At 45.8% G+C, this 10,000-nt stretch overlaps 2 protein-coding genes across 4 annotated transcripts in view; one reads left to right on the forward strand and one right to left on the reverse strand.

Annotated features, from left to right (window-relative positions):
• The window catches only part of LOC310871284 (tripartite motif-containing protein 16-like), a gene marked incomplete at both ends in the record, with an annotated part of 503,649 nt that overhangs the window by 434,956 nt on the left and 58,693 nt on the right, over nucleotides 1-10,000 (forward strand). The gene's annotated exons all lie outside the window — the stretch shown is intronic.
• The window catches only part of efr3a (EFR3 homolog A), a 91,701-nt gene that overhangs the window by 25,950 nt on the left and 55,751 nt on the right, over nucleotides 1-10,000 (reverse strand). For all 3 annotated transcript variants that reach the window (XM_083782340.1, XM_083782339.1, XM_083782338.1), the window contains 4 exons: nucleotides 9,897-10,000; nucleotides 3,213-3,368; nucleotides 661-739; nucleotides 367-502 (listed from right to left, as the gene is read on the reverse strand). The exon at nucleotides 9,897-10,000 is cut by the window's right edge and continues 46 nt beyond it. In XM_083782340.1, the coding sequence (XP_083638466.1) occupies nucleotides 367-502; nucleotides 661-739; nucleotides 3,213-3,368; nucleotides 9,897-10,000 (475 nt within the window). The remainder of the gene's footprint in view (nucleotides 1-366; nucleotides 503-660; nucleotides 740-3,212; nucleotides 3,369-9,896) is intronic.

Consider the following 10,000-nt stretch of genomic DNA (forward strand, 5'->3'; position numbering starts at 1 on the left):
GAAGAACGACTGACATTTTTAGAATCTGATCTCAGGTCAGAATGGGTTCATCAGACCAGTGTGTGTCCAGTGGAAACCTTGTATGAATCTGATCTCAGGTCAGAATGGGTTGATGGAGTCGGAATGCCTGCTTCATACCGACAATAGCCCATCTATACTACACAATGTGAGCTTACTGATCAGCTATTTTCAGAGAGCGGCGCCCACTCACAGGCATCAGTTCTGCTGTCTCTCTCTCATTTTAGACCATTTATTTTGTATGTCTTGACAGAATGGTTAGTACACTGTCTATTTAGTCATAGTGTTAGTCATCATGGCCTTTTTTGTGGATAAGAGATGCATGGTTTCAGTGGTGTTTGTACTGACCCACGGAGCCCTTGGCAGCGATGGCCACCGTCTCCAGCAGAACCTGCACGATGCCGGCTCGCACGCGCGGAGTGTTCCTGTTGTGAGTGTCCAGATGTCCCAGGACCTGCTGGATCACATGGTGGGAGTGCTGGGCCTGGAAGAGAGTTGAAGAGAGGAGAGGAGAGGAGAATGTTTGACATGTGACACACACACCTCTCTCGTCATTATAATTGGCTACCAGGAGCATCTGAGGAACCACACATCACAGGTGAGTGTGTGTGTGTGTGTGTGTGTGTGTGTGTGTGTGTGTACCTGGATGGAGTACATGATGATTCTGAAGCAGGACACAGCAAACTCATTGGGATCCCACAGCCGGTGGTTGTCTAGATGTCTGCAAATAGACGCACGCACACGCGCACACACACACACACACACACACACACACACACACACACACACACACACACACACACACACACACACACACACACACACACACACACACACACACACACACACACATTAAAACCAACACTCTGAAACACTGCTTTATTATTATTGTATTATATATTCTAGACCCATACTACTGAGCGACCGTGTGTGCAGACATGACGGCCTGCACTGGTGAAAGAAAAACGCAATGAAGTGCTGTTTAACTTGTGCACTGTTTTAGGCTGATCTAGGATTAGCGCAAGAGAAGAAACAATAAGTTGAGCTACACAATGCATGCATAGTGTGACACCGGCATACAATCATAGGGTCTTTAAAACCTCTGAAATAACCGGATCTTGGAAAAAATCCGATCCATAATAAGAAAGTCGGACGGCTCGGTATCGGACCAAATTGTCATGGGTCCACTCGGGCTCAGTGCCGTCATTTGAAAGAAGTTTCGGATCAAATTTCAGATCCATTTCTGGCTCGGGAACCTATTTGGAACCCATTAAGAGCTGTACCCCGGGGGATGGCTCCCTCTAGTTGCAGATATGTCAGACTTTGGCGCTCTACTGTCGTTTGTGACGTCCACCATAGGGCCACGGTCGACCCACGCTCAAGGTGCTTGTAATATAGTGCTGCTGTGGGTGTGGGCGGATGGACTGAGTTACGGCCCACATGCTGACACACACACACACACACACACACACACACACACACACACACACTACAGTGGCTATCGTCAGCAGGACGTACAGAACATTTATAAAAATGATGTATGAGCCGAGCCGCAGGGCATTTATAGCCCCCCCCCCCCCCCCCACCACCACCACCACCACCACACACACACACACACACACACACACACACACACACACACACACACACACACACACACACACACACACACACACACACACACACACTCGCGCACGAGGTATGCATGCAGTGTCCATCCTGACGAGTGATGAAGCTCAGAGGCGACCTGTCTTGCACGCACACACGCACCCTACAATAATAGTCCATACACATTAGCAAACACAGCCATGCAGTAGTAAATCACAGTATATGAAACAAGTACATTCAGTTCAATATGGACAGACAGACAGACAGACAGACAGACAGACAGACAGACAATCTCTCAAAGAAAGTCATTTCTGTCAGCAGGCACAATAAAGGAGGTCTGATTCATAAGGCTGAGACTGACAGGGCGCATGTGGGACGCACGCACGCACACACGCACGCACACTGTGTGGGACCACCGTGCATCTGCCACACACCCACACACACTCACACAGCGATATTAATAACACACCCTTCACCTTTCCACTAGATATTAAAAACAGAAAACTTTGCTGTCGGGCAGAAATCTCGTATCTCCATATCTCTATCTTTTTATTAATACTATTTGTAAATGCATGCCCTACTTCCATCATACAAGAGAGTACTGTAGATTGGCTCTTTTTGTCTATCTTAAAATGTTGATTTCTGCCCGACAGAAATGACATTGACAGCAAAAATAAACAACTGGGAAGGGGAAAAAAGAGAGCAAGAAGAAAGTGTATGAAGCAATTTAAGAGAATCTTAAAAACAAAAACAAAAAGAAAACAATCACTTGAGTAAGTCACTCACATTAAATGCACTTTAAAGTAAAAGTAATAGTAAAAAGTGCTTTTTTCGTAGTAAAAGAAAATAAGCCAGAAGATGAAGCACAGCGTTAGTTTATACAGGGTCAGGTGGGGGGGTCCTTGACATGGACATGTTTTAGACTGTGCTAGGGTCTGCAGTGCACTCCATTGCTCTATCCATTCCTCTGTCCAGTTGGAGGGAGGGAGGGGGGGAGAGAGAGAGAGAGAGAGAGAGAGAGAGAGGTGGTCTCATTGTCCCACCATATGACGTCAATCTGCCTTTCCCCTAGTCTGTAACCCCACGTCCGTGCTATTTATAGCATTGCCTTGAAGACTCCTCCGTCTCCTCTCCTCTTCTCCTCATCTAACATGACACCAGTGTTCTTTCTCCATGTGTGGCATTGATACACATTGGGAGAAGTTGTGGTGCACAGTGCACACAGCCATCTCACCGGGTCTGGAGGAGTGGACAGGGACGAGTTGTCACTAGATGTCAGACAAGAGGTTTGAGGTAATAGTACTGTATTTACTTGAGCGTTTCCAATTTTCAATACTTTTACTTTTACTCCACTATATTTATTTGAAAACTTTAGTTACTAGTTACTTTGTGGATTTTAGATTATTATTACAAAACATACATTAATTACTTCAACCCACACATTGATATTTTGGATCAAACTTCTTCTTGGGCGTCGGGCGTTACTAATAGAAAGGACAAAGAACTTCGTCCTGGGCGAGACAGACAGACTGACAGACAGAGAAAGAGAGAGAGACAGTGCGTGCGTGCGTGCACATGTAACTCACACCAGCACGGGCCTGACAGCGTTGTTCATGTTGCCGTAGGCGGCGCGTCCCAGCAGCTCTCTGAAGCAGCTCTCTGCCAGCGCCGCCGGGTTCTCCTCCCCCTCCACACCACCCTCCACACCGCCCGAATCTGGAGGGGTGCTGGGGTGGCCCGCCCTACAGGGGAGGGGGGGGGGGGGGGGAGAGAGAGAGAGAGAGAACATTATTTTGTCTATGCTCCTACGCTTATATGCCGCTTCTACAAATGTCTTTTAAATCTTAACAGCTTTTTCTGAAAAACCTATGTTTCTACTGTATATAAGCTGTGCTCAAAGCTTTTACATGTCAGAGGACCCTCCCCCAAATTATATGCATTTGGCTGCCAAACAAACATCTCAAAATATTTGGTTCCAGAAACCCTCAGAAGCAAAGATTTGAGTTAAAAAATGTTAAAGAATCCTTATGTATAGTATAAAGAAATTCCCCAAACAATCATTAAAAAAAAGCAGATCTACAAGCTTGTACATCTGCAATTATTGAATAGCCAAAGTATAAACTATAAAATAATGGTTAAAGTGGTTAAAAGCTAAAATGACACGGTCGTAATGGGTTAAACCCCATACATTGTTGACCAGAGTTTCTCAGGGCTCTATATAGTCTGCACACACACACACACACACACACACCACACACACACGCGCGCGCACGCACGCACAGGCTGAATGAATGGGACATGTCGCTTCCAGCAGCGCTGTCCAATCAATCATGTGACCTAACGAAACAACACAGGCTGTTTTTAAACAATTAACACAGCTTCAAGGAGGACACTAATTAGTTAATCAGTGTAACGATGCGGCAGAGAGAAGCTGCTTCCCCTCAGGGCTTTCGACAGAAAACTTGGCCACTACACATGGGAGTGCCGAAGTCCTTCTCTTCATGAGTGTGCTGGTTTCCACAGGCAAGTCCCCACAGCACAGCACAGCACAGCACAGCACAGCACAGCACAGCACAGCACAGCACAGCACAGCACAGCACAGCACAGCACACCACACCACACCACACACACACCCACACCACACCGCCTGCTTGGGCCGTCGTTTCCATATACAAGGACCAGGGCAAGTGGGCTCAGCTGAGCCGAAGATGAGGCCGGCAAGGGTGCCAAATTTCACCGCACTCCGGGGTTGTCTGAGCTAGGCCAAACAGGGCCAAACTGGTGATGTGTAATGCTACTTGCTACTGATGGTCAAGATGTTTCTGTAGACTAAAGTGAGGACTTTTACAGACCTGTAAAGGAGTATGCACACACAGCGTGCGTTTTTCGGGACGAAAATCGGAGCAAATGTCGGAGCACAAAAAAAAACCCAACACACGTAATGTCAATCATGTTTGCACACTGTCGCCGAATATTGCCTCTGTATAAAACGTTTCGGACTGGGGTCGATTTTATCAGTTTTTCGCCTTTCCCATAGCTAGACATTTGAGCATTACTGTGTCTGTCATTCCAGAACAAAGCTCAGCTGAGAAGTAGATCATCTCGTTGAAGAGCACAAAGTCTTTTATGAAAAGCCTGATGTGGCTGTGAAAATATAGGCAGCAGCAGCACACACGCACGCACGCACGCACGCACGCACGCACGCACGCACGCACGCACGCACGCACGCACGCACGCACGCCACGCACGCACGCACGCACGCACGCACGCACGCACGCACGAAAACAAGTCATCCCTGCATTTGGGTAAATCTGAATGTATCATTTTTGCTTCAAGGCACAACTTAAGAGAGGTATCCAGCATTAGTTCAATGTCATTTTGATTACACCTGCCTAACCTGCTACCGCGGCATATCTAAAAATACCAAAGATAAAGTACAGACATCGCAAAATAAACTAATGAGGGTAGTCCTTTACCCAAGAACACACATTGGCGCTAACCATTTCAGAGAACTAAATTGGCTCCCAGCTGAAGGCAGAATACAACAAAAGACTTATTATGGTCTATACAACTTATATATATATTTTTAAAGGTTACTTCCCGTATGTTAACGAGTCCCATAGCTTGAACACAAGGGCTATAGTGTAGCTGATCTTAAACCACAAAACCTAAAAAATAAGTTAGGTAAAAGCTCATTTTAATATACAGGGGTGGAGGAATGGTACAAAATCCCAAGGGAAATTAAATTTGCCCAGTCTTTGAACATTTAAAAAATATGTTGAAGAATTCCCTGATGGGCAATTTAGAATAGTGTTCTATTTATCTGTGTATTATCTATTTATTGTCTTTTGTTTAGGCTACTGCTCTATGACGATATTTTATTGTGAATGACATTGTTATTGTGATTTTAGTCAACACATGTTCCAATACCATATGCTGTAACTATTTATTTGGATCACAATGGAATTAAGTCTTCTGACTTCTTGTGCAATCTGTACTGCACTTTTGTGAATTGTATCTTGAATATATCAAATCAAATCAAATTAATTAAAATCAAGTTGATTGCATCTATCAACTTCTTGTGCCTCGCAATAAAAACAGAGAGAGAGAGAGAGAGAGAGAGAGAGAGAGAGAGAGGGGGGGGAGAGAGAGAGAGAGAGAGAGAGGGGGGGGGGGGGGGGGGGGGAGAGAGAGAGAGAGAGAGACTGACTGACTTGTGATTTGTGATTTCTTTGTGCTTCATTTTACCACAGTACATTGTGTCAGAGCTGATTGTACAAGCTTACAACGGATACCAGCTGAATGATGGAGAGTTGGTAACGAAATGGACCCTTATATTATAGATCTTCAACTCTCAAGAGTAAAAGTATTGTAAAACATCTGCATTAGCCTACTTAATTTACAAGAAGTCTACACAATTTGTGAATGTAGAATAATTGTTATTTTGATCAACGGTTACCATAACAAAATATTATTTACTTTTGGGTCTGCGAGGCTAAATCTCATCAAATGGTGGTCCTTGGCTCAAATGCTGAATAAAAAATGGACCTTGATATGAAAAAGGTTGAAAACCACTGCTTCTCTACTAAACATACGAAAACAAATGCTAAGGTCCATTTGGTTCTCAACAATAACTGGAGTAGGCTACTCCTGCACAGGTGGTTTGCATTTGTATACAGGACAGTTGGCCACTTGCCTACATGACATTGTTAGGCAAGAAGCAATGACCTCCACCTATGTACTTCCCCCTCAAATTGTATAAATCTCCACATGTGAATTGATTGAATACTATAATATTGGCAGAAATGTACAGTACAGACTACAGAATTAAGCATGTAAGGGGGGATTTCGCCCATTTTGGTGAGAGTAAAAGGAAAGAAGGAACAATCAGAGCTTGCCTCCTCCTCTCACCTTCTCCAGGCAGGATATGAGGGGGAAGTAGGCAAAAGACTGAACACAAAAAAATAGTAGTGCATAGAAGAAGAAAAGAGTCTAAAAATAGATTTGTGTTCACATGGAAACCAGAGAGAGGGAGATAGAGAGAGGGAGATAGAGAGAGGGGGAGCAGAGCAGAGCAGAGCAGAGCAGAGCAGAGCAGAGCAGAGAAGAGAAGAGAAGAGAAGAGAAGAGAAGAGAAGAGAAGAGAAGAGAAGAGAAGAGAAGAGAAGAGAAGAGAAGAGAAGAGAAGAGAAGAGAAGAGCAGAGAAGAGAAGAGCAGAGCAGAGCAGAGCAGAGCAGAGCAGAGCAGAGCAGAGCAGAGAAGAGAAGAGAAGAGAAGAGAAGAGAAGAGAAGAGAAGAGAAGAGAAGAGAAGAGGGAGGTAAATGAAGGAACTAGGAAGGGGGGGAGAAGAGAATAAAAGGATTATAAACTCTAATCTCGCTCTCTCACTCTAGAGAAGGGTTAAGGAGACGTACAGAGGAGGCTTTTCTGGATGAAATATCACTCTCAGCTCCTCACTCTCCTCCCTGGAGCCAAAGCCAGACTTGTGTGGGAGGTGTACACAGGGAGGAGGTGTGGGGGGGTGGGGCGGAGGAGGAATATAGCGGGCTGCTGGGTGGTCTTAAGGAGGATTGTGAGATGAAGGGGCAAAAATGCGAGGCTAAGAAATGTGAGGTTTAGGAGTGGGGGAGTTGATCCTATATGTCTAACCCTGAAACTGAACTGCAAACGCAGCGCACACACAGTGTCTTATATGATACAGTCACACTATGGTGGATTTCTGTTTTTTGAGTGGTGCAACCATAGGGTGAAGCGCTCCAATGCCCAGCAATTTGTGCCCCTGGCTGGGTCTGTTTCTGTCCATCTGAGCACGGAAATAGCGTTATAGCGTTTTTTTTCTTTTTTTTTTTATCCCACCATTTTTCACCCCTGTGTCAATCATCTAATGTGATCCTGGGCTCTACACACCCTCCGCCAACCTGGGGAGAGCAACGGACTTAACTCATGCTTCCTTCATGCTTGAGTGTCCAAGTTGCTCCTTTACACCTGACAGGGGGGAGTTTCCCTGGTTGGACGTAGCGCGTGGAAGGAACACGTTATTCCAACCAGTTCCTTTCCCCTCCATCAGGCGCCCCGGCTGGCCAGGGGGAGGCAGTTTAGAGACCAGGATTACTGTTCTTTGTGAGGGTACCTACCCTAGGGGACACGGGGAGAACATGCAAACTCCACACAGAAAGGCCCTTTCACCAACCCCGCCTTCGCGTATGGGCACTGATGACGCGGAGGAGGAAACACGCCGCCAGCACCCACAGCGTCCCGAGCGGGAATCGAACCCAGGACCTTCTAGCTGTGAGGCGACAGCACTACCAACTGTGCCACCGTGCCCCTCGTTATAGCGTTTGTTGAGTAATTTCTCGACTGTTTCGGACACGGGGAGGCTCGCCGGAACCGGGCCGGCACCCTGGGCGTGTTCCTGTGGGTCTGGAAGTTCTGGGGAGTTGCACCACTCAGTTCACACAGGTATGATTTTTATATTTTTTATGAATTACTTCCATCTATGCAGCACTGCTCACACTGACAAATGCTGAATAGCCGAAACGTTTGATCATTTTAGAGACTTGTAAGAAATAATGAAACAAGTCCACTCACTCTTGCCACTCAGAGTGCGACCCGTTACTTATAATTTGATCTAAGACAGTGGTTTTCAACCTTTTTCATATCAAGGTCAATTATTTATTTGTGCCATTTTTGGGCCACAGACCACAGTGATGAGCTTTAGCCTCTCAGCCCTAAAACTTAGGATATTTTGTTGTCATTGGATAAGATTTCCCACAATTCCATGCTGTATTGATGTGGTACCATAGGACAGATAGCAGGCCAGCGTTGATCAAAATAAAAAATCTTCTACATTCTCTAATTGTGTAGACGTCTCGTAAATTAATGTATATTTTTAACGGATCCATTTGGTTTCATTTTATGCTCTCAAGAGTTAAGGATCTATAAAGGTCCATTTGGTTACCAACTCTCCGTCATTTAGCTGGGGACCACCTGGAACCTAAAACGTCAGTGTTTCCGAGGCTACTTGTAATCCTGTAACCTAACCTGACTCGGTATTGAGTTCCCAATCGTGAACTCAATATCACCTGCATCTGGCTGAAGGCCCATTTGAGAACCACTGATCTAAGAGGATATTATCGCACCAGAGGAGTCAGAGTGCAGTGGTAACACCAGAGTCAGTGTGCAGTGGTAACACCAGAGGAGTCAGAGTGCAGTGGTAACACCAGAGGAGTCAGAGTGCAGTGGTAACAGTGGTAACCAGAGGAATCAGAGTGCAGTGGTAACACCAGGAGTCAGAGTGCAGTGGTAACACCAGGAGTCAGAGTGCAGTGGTAACACCAGATGAGTCAGAGTGCAGTGGTAACACCAGAGGAATCAGAGCACAGTGGTAACACCAGATGAGTCAGAGTGCAGTGGTAACACCAGAGGAATCAGAGTGCAGTGGTAACACCAGAGGAGTCAGAGTGCAGTGGTAACACCAGAGGAGTCAGAGTGCAGTGGTAACACCAGAGGAGTCAGAGTGCAGTGGTAACACCAGAGGAGTCAGAGTGCAGTGGTAACACCAGAGGAATCAGAGTGCAGTGGTAACACCAGAGGAGTCAGAGTGCAGTGGTAACACCAGGAGTCAGAGTGCAGTGGTAACACCAGAGGAGTCAGAGTGCAGTGGTAACACCAGAGGAGTCAGAGTGCAGTGGTAACACCAGAGGAGTCAGAGTGCAGTGGTAACACCAGAGGAGTCAGAGTGCAGTGGTAACAAAAAGTGTAGTTATCCTCTAATCCAGGGGTTCCCAAACTGTGGTGTGTGCACTTTTATGGTGTTATTTAGCACAAACGGCAAAATCCGGTAAACCACTGTTGCAAGGAGATGCATAGAGCAGCTGCGGGAGTGTATACAGCAGCTGCATGTCTCCCAGACATTGTGTGATTATTGGCCATAATGGATAAAACATGCTATTGGGTAGAAGGTGGGTCTCTGCTGAGTAGAAGCATTCGCTACTTATCATACATTTTAATATTAATTTACAATAACGCATATAATGATAATTGAAAGAATACTTTAAACGACTGAGAGCGTAAAGGCAATCCGGTCACATACCCATTCAGTTTACTGGAGCCAAAAGTCTTCTGTAACCAGCAGGAGGGCCGTAATAGTGACACCTTCTAGGCTATTCAATAATGAGAACTGCAGCGTTCTCATTATTTCAACATTGCCTTCATATCCAGCGACAGAAACAGTCTGCTGTGTGTGTGTGCGTGCGTGTGTGTGTGTACCTGTCCATATCCTCAGCGTCCTGCATGTTGAACAGCATGGACGGTATCAGTTTGTCCATGTGTTGAGGCTCCCAGATGATCGCCTGCAACTCGTCGTTCACCGT

This window comes from Protomyctophum parallelum (assembly GCF_964188405.1).
Source record: "Protomyctophum parallelum genome assembly, chromosome: 14".
Lineage (NCBI taxonomy): Eukaryota > Metazoa > Chordata > Actinopteri > Myctophiformes > Myctophidae > Protomyctophum > Protomyctophum parallelum.